Below are 21412 nucleotides of genomic sequence, written 5' to 3'. Positions count from 1 at the left end.
CGCAGCAGTTTCTTGGTACTGTGCAAAGCATTGGCCTGGATTACATGCCCAAGTCCCTGGAGTGAGACTTGAACCTGTGAACTACTGATTCAAAGGCAAGGGTGCTAACCACAAGAGTCACAGTTGGCACTCCCAGTTTACGCCAAGATGGCTAATCTCAGCTGGATTGTAAAGGTGAGCAATGATGCGCATCAGTGCACTGGAATTGGGAAAGGCATGTGAACAGAGGCGAACGATTGCCATCCAGTGATTCCAGTTGTGAGATGCACATAACTGATCATTGAGAAAGAGACCGATTATGGCTTTCACTGCATAAACTCTCACACGAAGAATGGCCATTCTGGGTAATGTACTAGAGAGTGTTCAGCACCAATGAAATCATATTTGTAAAAGAATCAGTGTCATTTGGGACAAAATGTGAGGGGAAGTCAAATTAGTTTCTCCACATTCAGAAGAGCATTTCTTAGGCTTCAGTAGTCAACTAGTCTTTTAAACAATTTATATGAAATATAGTTTTCTTCCTGCTGTTTGATTTTGGACCAATGCTTAAAAAAAATTCAATTTTTCTTTTGAATCAATTTCATTTAAAACTCCCCTGACCCTGCCTACTGACCTCCTTGTCCTCCATAATGCTGCCAGATGGCTTTAGGACTCTGGTCTGGATTTTCTTCCCAGCTGACTTTCCTCCCAAAGGTCTTGCTACTCTTCCAGACGTCACTCTCATTTTCAGGCCAGACACACCATTCTGGTTTTTAGAGTCCTTGGTCATCTTGCTGTCTGCAACAACTTTAACCAGTGGAGGAGGAGGCTGAAGGAAACAAAGGCAACTGATGTGAGACAGTAGAACTTCCCTCGCTTGCAGTGGTTTTGCCCTGAAGTCTGCTAGCGACACAGATTAGGAGAAACACTCAACCAAAATTATCACCATGGTTATGAATTCAAAGAAGCAAGTGCTGGCCCCATCTTATTCACTATATTCTAAGTGCGATGGTGCTGCGAACTGAAACAACAGTAAGACAAATGCACGGTCACACTTGATGAAAGACTAGTCATTACATCAGGATTGTAACGTCAAATGAAGAATTGCCTATTCCTTAAATGTACTGTACGTGCAGAACAGGAGGTACAGTAAATACTACAAATTGGTCATGCAGTACCCCAACCAAAACACTTAAAAAAAATATAGAGATTGAGCATTGCACTGCAAAGAAACACAGACAAACATATACTCAATCTGAGACAATAATCTACTTTCACTTTGATAAATCCAACTTTGCAGGATAGCAATTTTGGTTAAAAAAAACTTTCCATTTATAAAGCACCATTCTCATTCTTAGGACATCCCAAAACACTTCAGAGTACTAGACTACAAAAACTGAAATCACATGTACAAAAATTCTCCATACAATACTTCAACAGCATTTATGAAAGTCAGATTTTAAAAAATCACAAACCAGTTCAACATTTTATTAAATATTAGTAACAGCAAATTAAACTGTTAATCATGCTGTATTTTTATGTTGGTATGAAAATCCTTAAATCATGACTGAAATTCACAATGCAATTATGGCCTGAATCTTACCTACGTCGAGCAGGCTGGGCGGGAGCAGAGCGGATCGCCGCTTGCGATCGGCTGCGTGTCGCCATTTTACGCGGGCAGGCCAATTAAGACCTGCCTAGCGTAACACGTGGCCGGTAGCAGCGTCATGTACGGGCAGGGGGGAGGAGGGAGAGTTGCGACCTGCGCTCTTTTATGCATGTGGAATGGAGCTGCCTCAGGGAGATTAAGTTGATAATGAAACTTTTCAATAAGTGAACTAAAAAATTATTTAAACATGTCCCCTCATGTGACAGTGTCACATGAGCTGGGACATGTTTGTACATTTTGCAAAATGTACTTATTTTATTAAACCTTCAGGAAACTTCATCTTGCCCATGGATGATGTTTCCTGAAAAATGCGAAGGCTGCTTGGGATCACAACCTGTTAACAACCTCAATTACTTTTTTAATGGCCTTAATAGGCCTTTGACAGTTTGGTGGGTGCACAGCCGCCTCCAGCGCATGCCCACCGAACACAATATCGAAATGATGCGTGATGATGTCAGGACGCATGCCTGACGCCATCTCGCGTTATTTTACGCGTCGGCGTGTCGGGCCCGCCCCCGCACACCAACAGCAATATTCTGCCCTATGTTTTTGCATCTGTTTTGTTAATATTCCACCCAATAAACTGCTGAATACCTTGTTTAATTCCTGTGACAAAGCCTTGACACTGTAAATACTAAGGCTGCCATCCTCTAAGACTGCTGCAATATAATGTCCATTTGGACTGATTGCCACGGTGTTAATTCCATTATCAAGGCTTCCAATGTCAAAAAGCAGCTTGCAGGTCTGGACGTTGATAAACCTCATTATGCCATCCTGACTCAAGACTCCAATGACCTGCAACATTAGTTAAATATATTACTTGCAACAACAGCAAAAGGTAAACTCAAACAGCAAGGCTATTATCAATGCAACATGCAACACACAAATGATAAAAGAGCCACATTATGTGGTGAATTAAACTTACAATGCTGCATTGGTTCAAATTACTTCAAAATCCAGAGAGAACCAATAGTGCTCCCCAGCCCCCAGCAACACCTCCCTCTCCCAGACCCAGCCCTTCAAATCACATCAAAAATAAAAACAGGGTTTTTACCTTCATTCTCCTATCCAGGAGTCTGTTTCACTAATAATCAGCTTTGCATGAACCAGTCCCAAATTTGCTTTGCACTAGTTTGAACCTGTGCCCCCTTGTCCTGCTGTCACAGTTTAAACTAAAGTAGTGTTCCAGATTTGCCTTTATTGCTTTGCTAACTATTTTAATTGAGCTGGGTTTTCTGCCCATTCATAATCACTGGCAGTAAATCCAAGCCCTGTATTATCCCTTTTCTAGTCTTTATCACTCAGTCTTCAGGCAGTAGGGATCAGCCCCTACCCTTAGCTCTCCTCTGCACCAGCTTCTGGTCTTGGATGTTACCCTTGTGTCTCAGTGGTTAAAATTGGACTCAGTACTCTTGGTACTGTACAGCACTGACATGACATCCTCCAACCAGTACTCCATTTTGGCCAATTATATAAACATCAGCTGCTCCTGATGCTCACCTGGCTTGATCCACCATCAAAACTGTCGGGGAGAAATTCCAGATGTCGAACAGTTCGCACTTTTGGAGGCATCTGAATTATCCGCTGAAGCTGCCTGGCATTCAGGCACCAGAGGTGAAGAAAGTTGGATTTTCCTCCTGCTACAAGAGACTGACCATCCCTGTAAGTATTAAAATTTTGACATGAATCCTGATTCGTAAGGTATATATTTATTGGGCTCAAACATCACCCACTTAGCACTCGCAACAAGTCCCATTCGTCCATCACTCCCTGTGCTCACTGATCTATACAACTTCCCCGTTAAGCTTTGCCTCAATTCTCATCCTCGTATTCAAATCCCTCTGCGCTCCTCCAATTCTGGCCTCTTGGACGTCCCCAATTTTCATCGCTTTACCAATGGCAGCTTTGATTTAAGCTATCCAGGCCCTAAGCTCTGGAATCCTTCCCTAAACCTCTCACCCTCTTTCTTCCTTTATACCACACCTTAAAACCTACGCCCTTGATCTGCACTAATATCTCCTTATGTGGCTTGGTTTCAAATTTTGTTTAGTAACACTCCTGTGAAGGGTCTTGGTATGTTTTACTATGTTAAAGGCAGTGTATAAATACAAGTTGTTGTTGTTGAGGAAGGGAGTTAGGAGGAAGTTGTACAAGGGATGTTAGCTATGGTTCTCCAGCAGTTCAGTGAGTTGAGTAGCTGAGACAAGCAGACAAGTGATATCTCAGGTTTGAGCCCTGCTTTATGCCGAGTTTCCTGATCTTAGCCAGGGTTCCAGTTATTCTTGTTGAAATACATATGTAAGGATAGTGGATAAAAACAGAAAATAGATTCCAACACACTGCCCTCCCATCTTGCAGCTGAATAGTCTACAGACATCTCATCATTAAGGATCTGACTTAAGGTGGTCACTTAAGCAGGATACTTAAGGGTATCAAGCAACTATGGAGCAGACGTGATTAACTCTTTACACTTAACATTAATAAAGCACCTGTAATGTGTAATCTTCATGCTATCATAGTAACGTGATTAGTATATACACCAGCAATAAGTCATATATAAAAGTTTTTAAAAAGTTTTCAAAAAAGTTTAACTAGTTAAGCTTTTATAACCCTTTGATGAATGAATGTTGTACTTGATAAAGTATAGTACTTCTCGAAACTATAACACGATTTTAAAAATCTATTTAAAAAGTATCCAGTTGAACACAGTTGGCCTTTAAATCATAATCGTCAGAACACAGAATCAAAGTGCGCTCCAAAACTGAAACCTAATGGCTAAACTGTAAAACAAACCTAAACAAAACTCATCCAAAAGACGAATTTCAAAACTATGGTGGATTTTGTTAGGGTAAATAGGGAGAAACTGCTTCCACTGGCAGGAGTGCCAGTAACCAGAGAACACAGATTGAAGTTAATTGGCAAAAGGGTCAGAGGGGATATGAGCAGAATATTTTGTGTGCAGTAAGCTGTTATTATTTCGAAAAGCACTGCCTGAAAGGCTGGTGGAAGATGATTCAATAGTAACTTGAATGTACTTGAAATGGGAGAGTTTGCAGGGCTATGTGTAAATAGCAGGGAGATAGGATTAATTGGATAGCTCTTTCAATAAGGTGGCACAGACACGATGAGCCAAGTGACGACCTTCTGTGCCAGGTGAGTCTATGAACAAAAGCAATTCCCAAAAACAGAATAATTGGAGTGAATTTGCCTTCTTAAAATAAGTCACATCAAAATCCAGTACATATTCTACCTGGTAACAGCAAAAGCTCTATAAGTGATCCGGGATTCGTCTTCTGGTACTGGTAATTGGTACTTGCAATGCAGTGTGTCACTTTCCCAGGCAAAGATAGAATCATCCCTAAAGCAACTGATGATAGTATTACTCAATGGCAGGAAATAAACCTAGATTACAAAAGAAAGAACAAATTACCATGCACTCCAGAAAACAGGGAACAGAATGCTCCTTCAATGGCTAAATATAGGAACAGGAGCAGCTATCTAATCCCTTGAGCATGCTCTATCATTCATGAAATCATGGCTGATCTGGAACCTTACTCCACAAACCCACCTTTTCCTCATAACTTTTAATACATTTGACAGATTTTTGTTAGTTAGTCTCAGGTTTAAAAATACCAACTGGCCCAGCATCAAATGCAGTTTGAGAGAGTTTCAAGCTTCTAACCACAGTGTGTGTAGAAATGTTTCTTAATTTCAGCCCTGAAAGGTCAGACTCTTATTTTAAGATGATGCCCTCTCGTCCTGGTCCCCAGCCAGTGGAAATAGTTTCTATCTACCCTATCTGATCCCCTTAATAGCTTGAAATTTTCAATCAAAACCTTATTCTACACTGTACTCTCTCCAAAGGCCAATATTCTTATGGTTTGTTGCCCAGAACTGCTCTCAGTACTACAAACGGACTTTAATTCCAGGTAAAAAATACCACACTTAAATGTTCTGCAAAGCCCAAATGGGAGAAATATTGTTCTGATAATATCAACCTACGCTACTGTGCTTTCTTACTTTTGTCTAAAAGTTACTTGCAAATTTTGAAATACATGTAAAAACATATTTCAGCTGAAATGTAAAGTATCTTGTAAAAACCTTACAAAATAAAGGCAAAAATTCAGAATAATCCATAACCACCTGTGAACAATCTAATAACATTTTTGTGTTAACTAATATGGTCTGAAAGGATTACTGGGAGTTGAATCCTGATATGCTCATGGTAAACTGAGATTATCAGTGAGAACATAACCTCTATAGAGTGGGAATAAAGTGGAATTTCTTTCAGTAAAGGAGCAGGTTAAACATTTTCCTACTGTTTGAAACAGCACTTATCTGGATTTCTAAAGTCTTGTAGTGAGGTCCCACACTAATCCTAAAACATTATAGACCACAATCCTGCTAACAATAGCATAAAATCTACTGATGGCATTAAGCTAAAAATTCAGACACATCTGGAGTGAGTGGATGGATTAAAGAACAATTGATGGAGTTTAACATAGGTGAATGCACAAAATATAGAACAGAAACAAAAGTATAGAACAGAACACAGGGGAGGTGGAGGAGTAGTGGTGTTGTCACTGGGCTAGTACTCCAGATACCCAGGGTACCCTGGGGACCTAGGTTTGAAACCCACCACAGCAGATGGTGAAATTTGAATTCAATAAAAAATCTTGAATCAAAAGTCTAATGATGGCGATTGTCATAAAAACCCACTTATTTTGTTTAGCTGAAAAAGATGCAAAGTGACAGCCATTCACTGACTCATTCCTCAGGGCAACGCCTTGCCCAATCAGGGTCAAGCTGCCTGGTTTAAATTTTCATACAATGCTTGGCAGTTAACTGTCAGTCAGCTGCATTCTCCATGGTAACGCCACTTGACAACCAATCAGCACATACAGTATAAATTGGTGTTTAACCCTTATATTGGTATTCTTGCGGTGTTCTGATGAGTGCAAGTGGAAAAGTTTAGTCATGTCTCTTTTTTCAGCAATACTCAATTATATATCATAATGTCAGCCCTGTTGTAGTCAACCTATTCCATAATATGAGCTTGCAATGTCACAAACAGTTGCCTCATAGAATGTTTTGACCCAGTTAGTGACCTTAAGAAATAATTAATGTCTAATGATTTTCCTTGTAACTTTTAATTGCATTATTAACTAGATAATTAGTTAATCAGTAATGTTTTTGCTGCGGTAAGTCTATCTTTCATGTTCTTGCTCTGAGCAGATTAAAAAAATCTTCAGATTTCATCTTAGCTAGGGTATGTTAATTGAACTCTCATCCTCCAGCTCTGTGATTACAATCTGATTTAAATAGCCGACTAATATCTGCATTAAAGATGCGGATCCTGATTCCTCTTTACTCCAGTGAAAGCCAACTCAATTGATATTGTCTGTCCTCCTAACTTGTATCCTGAAATCTCTGAGCCCTCCTTATTACTTTCGATAGAATTATTTCCAATTGTTCTGAAGGTAGAAAATGGCTGTCACTTATTTTGTTTAGCTGGAACAGGCACAAAGTAACAGCCATTCACTGACTCATTCCTCAGGGTAATGCCTTGACCAATCAGGGTCAAGCTGCCTGGTTTAAATTTTCAAATAATGCTTGGCAGTTAACTGTCAAGTCACCATCACTGGTGCATTCTCCATAGCAACACCACTTGCCAACCAATCAGCACTCTCTTCACATACAATATAAATTGTTGTTTTCCCCTTGTATTGGTATTCTTGCGATGTGTCCTGATGAGTACAAGATGAAAAGCTTAGACATGTCTCTTTTTTCAGCAATGTTCCAGTTCTGTATTACCAAACGACTATTTGATACATGATTGACTGGCTTGTAATTAAAAGTCCAATGCAGGAGCATTATGGATCACTACAAGAAGATAAAAACATGGGCAGCAAGAAAGGTGAAAAAACATTGGAGAAGGAAGAAAAAAAGAAGCCAGGGACTTAAACTTTATTATTTCCTTTCCTTATATTGCAGCAGAATGACTCTGATTGACATTATCCTGCAAAATGTGGCATTTTAGGGGATTTCAGGCGACCACTTGCACGAACGCCTTGGGAATTTGTTGATGCTTGTTTCAGAAATGAACTTTGCAGTGGTGGCTGGGTGATGTTTTCCGCTGGGAGAAGATGTCCAGGCCTTTCTTGTTGAAAGAACACAAAGGTTTATGCTTGTTGTCATTGCGATGAATTCTAGGTTGCTTCCCATCTATACAATGTGCGGAATGTATGAGACAGTTATACATTTGGCCAAATATTAAGGCTTGTCCCCAAAACTGATTTTTTGAACTGTTTTATCTCCCAAGCAAATGTTACTTTGTTTAGGAAAATTATATACGCTTGGAAAGCTGGCTTATTTTCCCAGGGGGAGCTTTTATGTTAATTTCTGGGTTAATGTATCTTTTATATAATAGTTTTTTTGGGAAGAAATAGTTGCATGTCCTCCTTATATTTTTTGACAATTGTAATTGTGATTGTGGTTAGAAATATATGCAATGTGTACGGTGATTTCCAAGGTTGAGTTCTACTGGGCTTTTTAATGTGACAAGTTTGAAATTACGTTCGACTTACGCTTGGTAAATGTGCTCAGAGTTGCATGGTATGGTGAAATGGTGCTGCTGGTATGAATTTACTAAACAAAGGCTAGTGTCAGAGGTATCCAAGGATGTGGGAGAGAATTTAAGATGGTTGTAATGAAAGGAAGGGGAGAGAGCATAAAATGATTTAAAGTCTTTTTAAAAAAATTATTCATTCATGGGATGTGGGCGTCACATTATTGCTCCATCCCTAAATGCTCTTGTGGTGGTGGTTTTCTGCCTTCTTGAAACACTGCAGTCCACATGGTGTAGCTACACTCACAGTGCTGTTAGGAAGGGAGTTACAGGATTTTGACCCAACGACAGTGAAGGAACGGTGATATACTTCCAAGTTAGGATGTGCGTGGCTTGGAGGGGAACTTCCAGGTGGTGGCGTTCCCACACATCTACTGCCTTTGTCCTTCTAGGCGGTAGAGGTTGGGTGTTTGGAAGGTGCTGTCGAAGGAGCCTTGGCGAGTTGCTGCAATGCATCTCGGATAAGGATTTTGAATTCACTATGATGGGGAATAGGGAGATAATGTACATAATTGAGAATGGAGTGATGGGGTGAATGGGACTTTAATGCAGGGCAGGATCTGGGCAACTTGCAGTTTATGGATAATGGAATATAAACATCCATTCCCTCCGCCACTATTGTGCAGTGGCTGCAGTGCGTACTATCTACAGGATGCACGGTAGTGCTTTATTGAAGATCATGCAAAGGATTAAAAAACTTCCTCGCGGTTTCATGCACCAACAATTAGGGTGTGTCCGACACAGTTATAAATATCATGCAACTTTTTTCTATGACCAGTATATGCTTATTTTTTTTCTTTATTCTTTCAAGGGATGCAGGTGTCACTGGCAAAGCTAGCATTTTTTGCCCATCCCTAATTGCTCTTTAGTTGAGCAACTTGTTAGGCCATTTCAGAGAGCAGTTAAGAGTCAACCACATTGCTGTGGGTCTGAGTCACATGTAGGACCAGATAAGGATGGCAGGTTTCGCTCCCTAAAGGACATTTGTGAATCAGATGGTTTCTATGACAATCAATGATAGTTTCATGGTCTCTACTGTGACTAGCTTTCAATTCCAGATTTATTAACTGAATTTAAATTCCACCAGCTGCTGTGGTGGGATTTGAATCTGCGACCCAGGGCATTAACCTGGACCTCTAGATTACTAGTCCATTGACATTAGCACTACGCCACGATCTCCCCACTTAAATAGTTCAAACTCAAGTAATTTGTAATATCCTGCTATAGCTTCTACTTCAATATTCTTTACTAACCTTCTGAATGCCAACTGACAAGTGTACATTTAGTTTCCTCTTTCGTTGGAATGTGTCCAAGTCCCACAGTTGTGCTGCATCAGAAGATGTAGTGATTGCATATCTTCCAGATCCATGAACAGAAATGGATGAAACTGCAGACTCATGTCCCCTCATCCAACTCACAAGCTCCTTTGTGTCTGTCCATTAAGCAGAAGTGTTCAAAGTATAAAATGTGTTTCGTACAAAACTCGAAACTCCTGCATCATTGCACATCTGCCACAAGAGCCTTCACTAGTCACTTCAGGTGAACGTGCTACTTTCGAGTTTGGTACTAATACCAATAGTTAGTTACTGAAAACAAACTGTTACATACAGGGGTACAAAACAAAATTGTAACCAATCGAGGCAGCAGTTCAGAGGACTAATTATCTGTTATTAAAAAAGTGGAACTCATACTATTGCACTTGCTCGAGTAAGTAAAGGCTACAGTGCACAGCAAAACAAGGTGTAGTCTGAATTTATCTAAGATTGTGCTACAATCTATTTAAATTATAATTAAAAAATCAATTTCTTCATTTTGCTGTTTGTGGTAGTCCATTATAGCATTCTACTGAGAAATGGAATAACTTTATTGAAAAGGGTATATACCCCCACCCCCATTCCAACCATCTTCATGTAGGCTGACAACACCCAGCTGTACCTCACCATCACCTCTCTCGACTCCTCATTTGCCAAATTAACAGACTAATTCTCTGACAACCAGTACTGGATGAGCAGAAATTACCTCCAATTAAATACTGGAAAGACCGAAGCCATTGTTTTCGGTACCCACTCCAAACTCCATTCCCTAGCTATGAGCTCCACCCCTCTCACTGGCAACAGTCTGCAATTAAGCGAGTTTGTCTGCAACTTTAATGTCACATTTAATCCTGACATGAGCTTCCCATCTCATATTCATGCCATCACTAAGACAGCCTATTTCCACCTCTAACATCTTCCAATTTCGCCCCTGTCTCAGCTCATCTGATGAAACGCTCATCCATGCCTTTGTTACCTCCTTGTTACCTAGGCTTGACTATTCCAATGCACTTCTGGCTGGTCTCCCACATTCTACCCTTTGTAAACATGATCGGTTGTCTGTAGCTTAACTCACACTCGTTCCCCTATCGCCCCTGTGCTCGCTGACTTCTATTGGCTCCCAGTCAAGCAACATCTTGATTTTAAAATTCTCATCCCTGTTTTTAAATCCGTCCATGGGCTCACCCCTCCTATCTCTATAATCTCCTCCACAACACAACCTTCTGAGATTTCTGCACTCCTCCAATTCTGGCCTCTTGTGCATTCCCAATTAAAATTGCTCCACCATTGGTGGCTGTGCCTTCAGCTGCCTGGGCCCCAAGCTCTGGAATTCCCTCCCCTACACCTCTCCACCTCATTTTCCTCCTTTAAGATGCTTCTTAAAACCTACCTCTTTGATCAAGCTTTTGGTTATATCGCCTAATATTTCCTTCCTAGGGTCTTAAAAGAGGTGGCTAATGAGGCAGTAGATGTGTTGGTGTTAATTTTCCAAAGTTCCCTATATTCTGGAAAGGTTCTATCAGACTGGAACATAGTAAATATAACCCCTCTATTCACAAAGGGAGGGAGGCAGAAAACAGGAAACTATAGGCCAGTTAGCTTGACGAGGTTGTGGGGAAGGGGATAGAATCGATCATTAAAGAGGTCATAGCTGGGCACTTAGAAAAACTCAAGGTAATTGGGAAGAGTCAGCATGGTTTTACGAAAGGGAAATCATGTTTAACCAATTTATTAGAGTTCTTTGGAGTGTGATGAAAGTATAATAATTTTCATAATATTTTTCTGGTTTATTGTGAAGTAGGTTTATGGGGGTAAGTATAATTGGGTCTGTCTGGGTGATTTAATTACATTTGGAGTGCAAGCTTGAAATCATCAAAAGAAGCTAGGTACTTGGCATGCTAATAAGCATGGGTGATCGCTTAGAATATAAGGTGTGAAGGGAATTTGTATCTTTACATAAATGAAGAGATTTGGATTTCAAAGCGATCTTAAGTCTGTTCACAGCTAGCCAAATAAGCAGGGCTAAGTCATGTTTATTTTTCCAAATGGTTATTGACCATATTGGCGACATGAAAGTTTTTATATTATGAGGAAGATACAGTTTCAAAGACATATGGAACAGTAGAATTTACATATTAAGAGAGAAACATATATAGAGGAGAATGAAAGGTTATGTGGGAAGAAAGCCATGTAAGATCTAATAGGAGTGTGTGAAATACCCTTAATGAAGCCTCCAGCCATGTGTGCTTGAGTCTGCTATGTAATGAAACTACAGTTGGGGAAAAGCCAGCTGGAATTCCACTGTGAAGTGGGTATTGTGTTAACTTGCTGGTTCTGTTTTAAATCTAAAATCTATTTTGGACCGTTGCCTTAAAGGGGTGTAACTGAGAGTCAGGTTACTTAGGAATTTTAGGAGTTATTATAGTATCAAGTAATTGTAATCTTACGGATGCACGTGAAATCTTTTATTTTGTTAATAAATATTTTAATTTAATTTTTAAAATGTCTAAAGGTCTTGGTGGACTTACTACTTCTGAATTCAGTGCACACATCTTCTCGTAATAAATACAAATTGCAAAACCACTGTGAATGCACGACCAAGTTTCACTTGTGGATTTGGTCTGCCTGGCACACGTCATCTGTCATGTCATAACGAAGGACTAACATGTGCTGTGGATAAAGGGAAGCCTGTATACGTACTGTACTTGGATTTCCAGAAAGCATTTGATAAGGTGCCACATCAAAGGTTATTGCAGAAAATAAAAGCTCGTGGTGTCATGGGTAACATATTAGCATGGATAGAAGCTGGCTGCCTGGCAGAAAACAGATGGTGTGCATAAATGGGTCTTTGTGTGATTGGCAAGATCTGACGAGTGGCATCCCGCAGGGGTCCGTGCTGGGGCCTCAACTTTTTACAATTTATATCAATAACTTAGATGAGGGGAGCGAAGGCACAGTAGCTAAATTTGCAGATGACACAAAGATTGGTAAGACAGTATGTTGTGAAGACGAGAAGGAGTTTGCAGACAGATGTAGATATATGTGAGTGGGCAAAAGTCTGGCAGCTGGAGTATAATGTGGGAAAATGTGAAGTTGTTCACTTAGGCAGGAAGAATAAAAATGCAGAGTATTGTTTAAATGGAGAACGAATGCAGAATTATAAGGTGCAGAGAGATCTAAGTGTTCTCGTGCATGAGTCACAAAAAGTTGTGTTCAGGTACCGCACGTAATCAAAAAGGTTAATGGGATGCTATCCTTTATTATGAGAGGAATTGAACATAAAGTAAGGATGTTATGCTTCACTTATAGAGGGCATTGGTGAGACCACATCTCAAATACTGTATGTAGTTTTGGTCTTCTTATTTAAGGAAGGATGTAAATGCTTGGAGGCGGTTCAGAGGTTTACTAGATTGATACATGGAATGAGCATGTTATCTTATAAGGATAGGTTGGACAGGGTGGGCTTGTTTCCACTGGAGTTTAGAAGAGTGAGAGATAACTTGATTTAAGTATATAAGATCCTGAATGGTCTCAACAAGGTGGATGTAGAAAGGATGTTTCCTTTTGTGGATGAGTCCAGAACTAGGGGGCACTGTTTTAAAATTAGGGGTCGCCCTTATAGGACACAGATAAGGAGAATTTTTTTTCTCTCAGAAGGTTGTGCGACTTTGGAACTCTCTGCCTTATATTTGCATTTATATAAACAACATAGATGACTATGTGGGGCTAGGATTAGTAAGTTTGCGGATGACACAAAGACTGGCCGGGTGGTTAATCGTGAGGTTGAGTGTCTTGGGCTACAGGAAGTTATAGACGGGATGGTCAAATGGGCAGATAAGTGGCAGATGGAATTTAACCCTGAAAAGTGTGAGATACACTTTGGAAGGAGTAATTTGACAAGCAAGTATTCCATGAACGGCATGACACTAGGAAGTTCTGAGGAACAAAGGGACCTTGGCGTGTGTGTCCACAGATCTCTGAAGATGGAGAGGCATGTTAGTGGGATGGTGAAAAAGGCATACGGGACACTTGCCTTTATCAATCGAGGCATAGATTACAAAAATAGGGAGGTCATGTTGGAGTTGAACCTTGGTGAGGCCACAGCTGGAGTACTGTGTGCAGTTCTGGTCACCACATTATAGGAAGGATGTGATTGCACTGGAGGGGGTGCAGAGGAGATTCACCGGGATGTTGCCTGGGATGAAACATTTAAGTTATGAAGAGAGGTTGGATAGACTTGGGTTGTTTTCATTGGAGCAGAGAAGACTGAGGGGCGACCTGATCGCAGTGTACAAGATTATGAGGGGCATGGACAGGGTGGATAGGGAGCAGCTGTTCCCCTTAATTGAAGGGTCAGTCACGAGGGGCAGGAGATTTAGGGGGGATGTGAGGAAAAACTTTTTTACGCAGATGGTGGTGGCGGTCTGGAATGCCCTGCCTGGTAGGGTGGTGGAGGCGGGTTGCCTCACATCCTTTAAAAAGTACCTGGATGAGCACTTGGCATGTCATAACATTCAAGGCTATGGGCCAAGTGCTGGTAAATGGGGTTAGGTAGGTAGGTCAGGTGTTTCTCATGTGCCGGTGCAGACTCGATGGGCCGAAGGGCCTCTTCTGCACTGTGTGATTCTGCGGTGGAAGTGGGGTCACTGAATATTTTTAAGGCAGAGGTAAATAGATTCTTGTTAGGCAAGGAAATCAAAGGTTATTGGACGTAAATGGGAACGTGGAACTCGAAACTCAAACAGGTCAGCCATGACCTTATTGAACGGCAGAGCATGGCCTACTTCTGCTCCTATTTCGTATGTTCGTATTATATGGATTTGTGTCATACTTTGTTTTATAATGCTCCTGTGAAGCACCTTGAGATGTTAAAGGCGTTATATAGTTGTTGCATCACAAGAGCACTTAACTTGCTGGGAAACAGTTTCATGACTGCTAATTATCTTCTGACATCCCACTCAAGTGATCATAATTTATATGCAAGCCTCAATAGTGAATGCTGAAGACTACATAAACAAAGGAAGAATCGAAGCTGAGCCCTTCACTAGACATCCGGGTGCATCTGCTTCCAGCAAAAGGTCCCTCGAAAATGATGTGAAGTAGGATTCTGATTCTGCCACGTGTCCGCCTACCGTCCATGCACCAAGGCTGGAACGTTGTGGCCAATTGTAAAACCCCCAGCTACGATTTAGCTAACTCAGCACAAACCAGGAATCAAATAGGTCTGAATACCTCAAGAACTCATTAGATAAACTTGCTGAGATACTGAAATACAAAAATTGGCTTTTAAAAATTTGAACTATTCCATATGCTTATTTGTAGAAAAAAGCTGTAATTAATCTTCACTGGCTTTTTTATTTGGCTCAATCTCAACAGATACATCTTTAGCCCTTGGCAGACCAGAACCTCTCCATAGGTAAAGCAGTTACATGATTCTACGTCATTTGTTGTTACAATCTTCTCTGTACCTGTATCAAAACATTTCACAGAGTAATCTGCCAGAGCGACCAAATATTCTGTCTTCCTTCGGAGGTTGAAAGCCAATGCTGTACATGCCTGCCCTGTTCGCTGCACTAGTTTAAAGCTACAGAAAGAATAACAAACAAGAAATAGTATTGTGAATAATCACTCAACATGGTCACTGAATAGCATTCATTGGTACAATATATTTATGTCATTAAATACCAATGAAATGGTTATTGGAAAGTTTAGGAGTGGAATTGATTAGAAACAAAAATGATGTGACAGTCAGTCCCCCTCTGTACAGTGCAAACGCTTGTGACTCAGGCAGTCTGTGCTTAGTGAATGCATGGAATGAACACAGCCGGGCATCTCTCCATTCTGTGCAATCACTGCCCAAAACCTCCCTTTACCCGGTAATTAATTGCACAGCAAAACTCTACACAACGGCAGCTACATGTAAAACTACCATTTTAAAATCATTTTAAAAAAACCAAATTACATCTGCAAGCCATGGTCCAGCTATGCCATGCCTTCTAACCTGCATCACTGGATGACTATATTTGACGAGTGGGCACTATTATGCAGAACTTTATAAAACTTATATGTGATAGTTTCTTTCCTTTCTTTTCCCCCTTCAAAACCTCTTTATTCTCAGTTATCTAACATTATGGGTAGTTCTAATTGTTTTACTCCAACTCCAAGGTGAGGACTGCTCCAATGGCTCAGTGGTTGATGGCATCTCATGGTGCAACACCATGCAAACCAAGAAAATCCCAAGTTTGATCCTTAGTATGTACCTGAACACTGTAGGTACTACAGGTAACTTCAATGTCCCCACATTAAAGGAAGGACAGGGTAGAGGAAAGAAGAGAAAGCGGGCTGCTGGGCAGTGGATTTAAAAGAAAAGTCGCAGATTGAGTCAATGCTTCATGACAGACTGCCAGCCAATCTACTATTACATTCTAAATTTAAACTAGATAGAGTATTTCCCCTAATGCCTATGGATCCAAAACACACCTAAAGGTTACTGGGATTACAACAGCTTGCATTTATAAAGCATCTTTAACTTAGTATGACATTCGAAGGCACTTCACAGGAACAAAACTTGACAAAGTCACATAGGGAGCTATTGGGACAGGTGACCAAAAGGTTGGTCAAAGAGGTATATTTTAATGAGCATCTTAAAAGGAGGGAATTCCAAAACTTAAGCAACTGAAGGTGCGATTAAAGTTTGAGACATAAAAAAGAGGCCGATTTACAACATTATCATCAGTGAATATTGCCCAATGTTAGCAACGTAACCAAAGTGACGTACCTATTTCTGCTCAAGTCAAAGAGGTAGATGTTGCCCTGGTGATCACCAGCGAGAAAAGCTTCCCCTGTAGCATCAAATGCAACATGAAGAAATCGAATGGTCTTTGAGTGATAGCCCACAACACTATGAGTAACGTTTACTATGACACTGTTCAAAAACAGAAACATGGATTTAGAAAAGTTAGTAAAACTATCAAAGTCACAATATTGTTTGAAATGCTTACAGTTCTAAGCACCAGAATTGATTTCAGCTAACTGTACAACCAATTGGGACAAATCAGACATTTCTGTATTTGCTTCCTGAATGAAATTTCAGCAAAAGAGCTCTGCTCCCATCATTAATTTTAAGATCACACATCTCTGTCAGAAACAGACTGAACACCAGTACCTGACTTGCTGCCAATGAAACCCTCAACAACACCTTAAAATTAGGAGTATCGTCACACAGGTGCTAACTCTAAATGTAACCCTTCTTGGTCATCAATTCATTTTTGGAGGGAAAAATATGTTATTCACTGCTTGGTGAATGAGGAAGAACAGTACATAAACATAGGATCATCACTAGAGAAGTGAAGGGGAGTTATAAAAAAAATTCAGAGTATTAAAACATGGAATACTTCAAGACAGGTAGCCATCAAGGCAAAGAATAAAGTATCATTTGAGATATTTGAATAGGTATCTGAAAAGTGTGCTCATCAGATACAGAGAAAGGGCATGCGCTGCAGCTGATGAACAAGTGCCATGTGACGGGTTAAATAGTCTCCTTCTGCGATATAAGTGTTACATTCTATGAGAATGCAATGAATGCTCGCAAAACTATCCTTGAAAACATACATTCCAAATCTTCAAAAATGAACTACATGGTTAATTTCACATTCATAACAAGCTCAGTGATTGCTGGTCCACACACCTAAACCATTCAAACAGATAAGCAATGGTATACAACATCCTGCTGTTGGGAAGTGCTAATGTTAACCATAGTAAATCACACAGCAACACTCAAATAAGCATTTTAAAATATTAAAAGCCCAAAACATGCATGAGGCATGAGACAAGAAGGCAGGAAGTAAAAAAGCAGGACATATAAATTATATTTAAATATAATGTGCATCAGAACACAAAGGTTTTTTAAAAATCTGCAATTTTTCTAGAAGAATGAGCCTCTACACTTGTAAAATTAGTTTCCCAGGGCCAGAGAGGCTATTCAGCCATAATTATGACTCATGCCATTTGCTGGCAAAGTCATATCTAAATCAATGTTTTAAAATGTCAAGTGTTAGAAAGATTTAAGAGTGGATAATTTCAATGCCTGGACATTTGGATTTTGCATCTTCTTAAGACAGTATATAAACATAAGTTTACTTCTAGTAAGTAATTCTAGCAAGTGACTTTCATGATTTGAGGTTAATGACTAACAAAAAGCTGGATATCAAAATATCACTAACTTGAGGGACATTGCATATTATCAGTAGGATTGAAAGAATAATTTAAAAATGACTACAGCTTTGTCTAATCTCCATTTCAAATGCTTACCCCTTCGAGGGAAAGTGTTTGGAAAACTTTCTGGAAGAATTATGTATTACTTTAAATTACACAAACATCAATATGTAAAGGGTGAGGGTGATGCATCAATTCATCTGATTTACATCATACTTGCAAAAACTTAATAAAGGTGGTGGTTTTTTTAAAAAAAAGTGTGCAGTCCACTAAATCTACAATGATGTTAAATAACAATGATTAAAACCAGCTGGATCCGCCATAGGATGATACATAACGTGGCTGGATACAGAACCAGAAACACCAGTGGAGCCTCTGGTTTGATCCCTGTGCTAAATTAGCTGATCTTAGCTCTATGAGAAGCAAAATAAGTGTCAAATTTCTTGGTTTACAAGGTCTTTGGAAGGAGGGAGGATTTAAAGAGAAGAATCAGCTAAGGTTCTCCTTTCTGATCTCCATCCACTGATATAACGTGGTAGTTTATATGCATTTACGCTGAATGACAGATCACGCAATCTGAGCTAGGGTTGACAACTCAAGTTGCACACATTCTTGGAGGATTCATGACACAGGTCCAGAATGTGCAGTCGCAGTAACAGCAAGTGTTAGCGTCACTCTTATTACCGTGAAAAACTGGCACCAACTTCTCTCATTCACACATGCACAGTTAAATGCAGAAATCTGGAAGCTGCTGTCAGTGACTCCCTGCTCCTTCACAGGTTATGGTGTTGCAACCCTCGCATATGGAATCAATTGGAAATCGCTAACTTCAACTAATTGCCCATGATTGTCAATGTAAGGTCCAATGGAATAGTTAAACTTTGTTCAATCAGGTGCATATGAGTTTTTAGTAGCATATTTAAGTTATAATTACAGCTGAATAATCTCTCTGGCTCCGAGAAACTAATTTTATAAGTGTGGAGTCTCAACCCCTCAAAAATTGTAGATTAAAAAAAATTAAAGATTGTGTTTTAATATATATATCTTGAAACATAATTTATATTTCCTGCTTTTTTTACTTCCTGCCTTGCTATGTCTGAAATTTTCTTCAATAAAACTGAATTGTCTGATCAGCCTGCCTTGTCCTGTTGACAGACACCAAAGATCCACTGTAGAAAGTGATTTTGGACAAGAGGATGTCAGCGCTCCAGAGCACAATAAAACTTTGCAGGCAGCTTTTTCTGAGGTCAGAAGCAAGAGCCATTCCTTCAACAGTAAAACCCAGGCTGAGATCTCCTGCCACCAAGCCCAGTCAAATAACCCTCACCACCATCTCCAATATATTGATAACAAGTAAACAATAGTTACTTGGTAGTACTGAACTTGAGTATTGTTTAAAAAAAGACATACAGTCAAAGCTTTTGGTCTTGCGCTCATCGGGACAGATGCAAGAATGCCAAATTTCAAAATGAGCAACAATTTATACTGTATAAGAAAAGGGTTTTGGTTTGATTGGCAAGTTGATTCTGATTGGTCAATGCACTGCAATGAAAAAAGATTCAGGGAACAATCCTCTGGGAGGATCCCAGAGACACGGGGCGGGGGCGGTGTGTAGAGTAGGGGATCCCAGTGAGCAGCGATGCTTCCCACAGTCGAATAGGTGGATCCCAGACTACACAGTGATGCCTCCCACAGTCGAATAGGCGGGAACCCAGACTTGAGCAGTGATGCCTCCCACAGTCGAATAGACGCGCTCTCTGTAGGTGTCAGACGAGGATGGCAGTTTTACCCGTCGGCTGCCGAGGGGCTGGGCTTTCGATGCCAGATCTTGCCCCGCTCCCGGGCTCCGATGTCGCTGCTCTGCATGAGGCCCGGCCGGCGGGAAATTCAAACTCTTCCCCCTGACCACCTCAGCTGGTTAAATCAACAGACCCCCAAACACCGCCGCGACAAAAATCTACAGGTTTAAAACTCCAATTGACAACTTCAATCCGAATCCAATTAACGACGTCGAGAGACGAAAGAAACAAAATTTCCCAAATTAACGGACATTCTCTCCTCCCCAAACATCCGGGCAGGGAAGGATGTGACATCACTCCTCGTTGCGCTTGCGCATGTGCACCGGCTGCAATGCCTCCTGGGAATTGTAGTTTTTGTGGCTTTTTAGTTAGTTTGAGTGAAGCTATTACATAGAAATATATATTAAAATTATTAAAGTTTAATTATGACATTATTAAGATCATTAATATTCTATATTAAAACAAAAAAGATTTGCACTCATACAACACTTTTCTCGATTTGCCAAAGCCAATTATATACTTTCTGAAAAGTCATCACTGTTGTAATGCAAGAAACACAACAAATACCACAAATTGTAATGAGATAACTACCAGATAATCTGTTTTGGTGATGTTGGTGTCCTGTGTCAATATGTATCCCTCAGCCAACATCACAACAAACAGATTATCTGGTCATTCGTTGGCTGTCACTCGATTCAAGGGTGAGTTTCTGTCATGGGTCTTCAACCATGTGACTGAATAGGCCAATTCTTGACTCCCATGCAGATCTTTTGGGGCAGGATGTCCCACATGCTAGAGGGATTCAGAGTGCTGGATTTGCTTCCTTTTTTGCCTTCCCTGCCGCTCTGTCTCAACATGTGACTCAAAGTGTGATGCAGCCTGATGGACAAGTTGTCGCCATTCTGAACTATTAGTAGCAAGCTTCTTCCAGTCATTAATGTCAATGTTTCCACACTTCAAAGAGCTTCAGTGTACTTTTGAAGTGTTTACTTTGTCCTCCCCAGAACGTACTTTGGCCATTTGAGAGTTGAGAAAACAGGACCTGGCAGCTAGGGGAGACACTTCTTGGACATCTAGACACAGTGTCTAGTCAATTTAAGTTGATTTTTCAGGTGTTTTGCCTGAATACCTGTGCACCTGGCTTCGAGAAGAATACCAGCAATGCTGCTTGTAGGAACTTGCGCTGTGCAAATTAGTTGCTGCATTTCCTATTCTTCCTTGGGATCGAGGATGACTTACTTCCACTCTGATTTGATGGGTTCTGAGATGGCTGATAAATTCAATGTGCGATATGCAGACTTTGTGTGCTTTCACCAATGCCGCGATTTAACCTCTGCATGTTTCCAATGAAATCTCTCAATGTGTTTGGTGCCTTCCCGAATTAAACATCTCCAATTTGGTCGGTCTCCCATGAGTCAGTGGGAATATTTGATCTCTTCAAGGGTGCTTTGAGGACATCCCTAAAATGCTTCTGCTGTCCCCTTGGGAGTTTCCTGCCATAACCGAGTCCTGAGTACAGCATTTGCTTCAAGAATCTGGTGTCAGTTTTGAGTTTCCTATATTACAACAGTGATTACACTTCCAAACAACCTCATTGGCTGTGAAGGGCTTCGAGGCATCCTGAGGTTGTGAAAGGTTCTATAGAAATGCAAGTCCTTCGTTTTAAAAACAAACTTTCTGAATGATACTTTCATATCTTATGAAGAAAGGTTGAACAGATTGGGCCTTTGCTAATTGGAGTTTAAAAGAATGAGAGGTGATCTTATTGAAACATATTACACCCTGAGGGGACTTGATAGTGTGAATACTG

The 21412-nt window shown here is 40.4% G+C and overlaps 1 protein-coding gene across 1 annotated transcript in view; it reads right to left on the bottom strand.

Annotated features, from left to right (window-relative positions):
• The window catches only part of tbc1d31 (TBC1 domain family, member 31), a 47400-nt gene extending 27525 nt beyond the window's left edge, over positions 1-19875 (bottom strand). The window contains exons 1-8 of the mRNA XM_078539861.1: positions 19593-19875; positions 16368-16514; positions 15058-15173; positions 9530-9708; positions 4899-5050; positions 3149-3308; positions 2243-2443; positions 614-808 (exon numbers count right to left, since the gene is read on the bottom strand). Of these exons, the coding sequence (XP_078395987.1) occupies positions 614-808; positions 2243-2443; positions 3149-3308; positions 4899-5050; positions 9530-9708; positions 15058-15173; positions 16368-16514; positions 19593-19669 (1227 nt within the window). The 5' untranslated portion in view covers positions 19670-19875. The remainder of the gene's footprint in view (positions 1-613; positions 809-2242; positions 2444-3148; positions 3309-4898; positions 5051-9529; positions 9709-15057; positions 15174-16367; positions 16515-19592) is intronic.
• Between the last annotated feature and the right edge of the window lie 1537 nt (positions 19876-21412).

The sequence above is a fragment of the Cetorhinus maximus genome, chromosome 4 (genome assembly GCF_964194155.1).
Source record: "Cetorhinus maximus chromosome 4, sCetMax3.hap1.1, whole genome shotgun sequence".
Lineage (NCBI taxonomy): Eukaryota > Metazoa > Chordata > Chondrichthyes > Lamniformes > Cetorhinidae > Cetorhinus > Cetorhinus maximus.
Note: the sequence above shows the minus strand (reverse complement) of the source record. Positions and strands in the feature narration are given on the sequence as shown.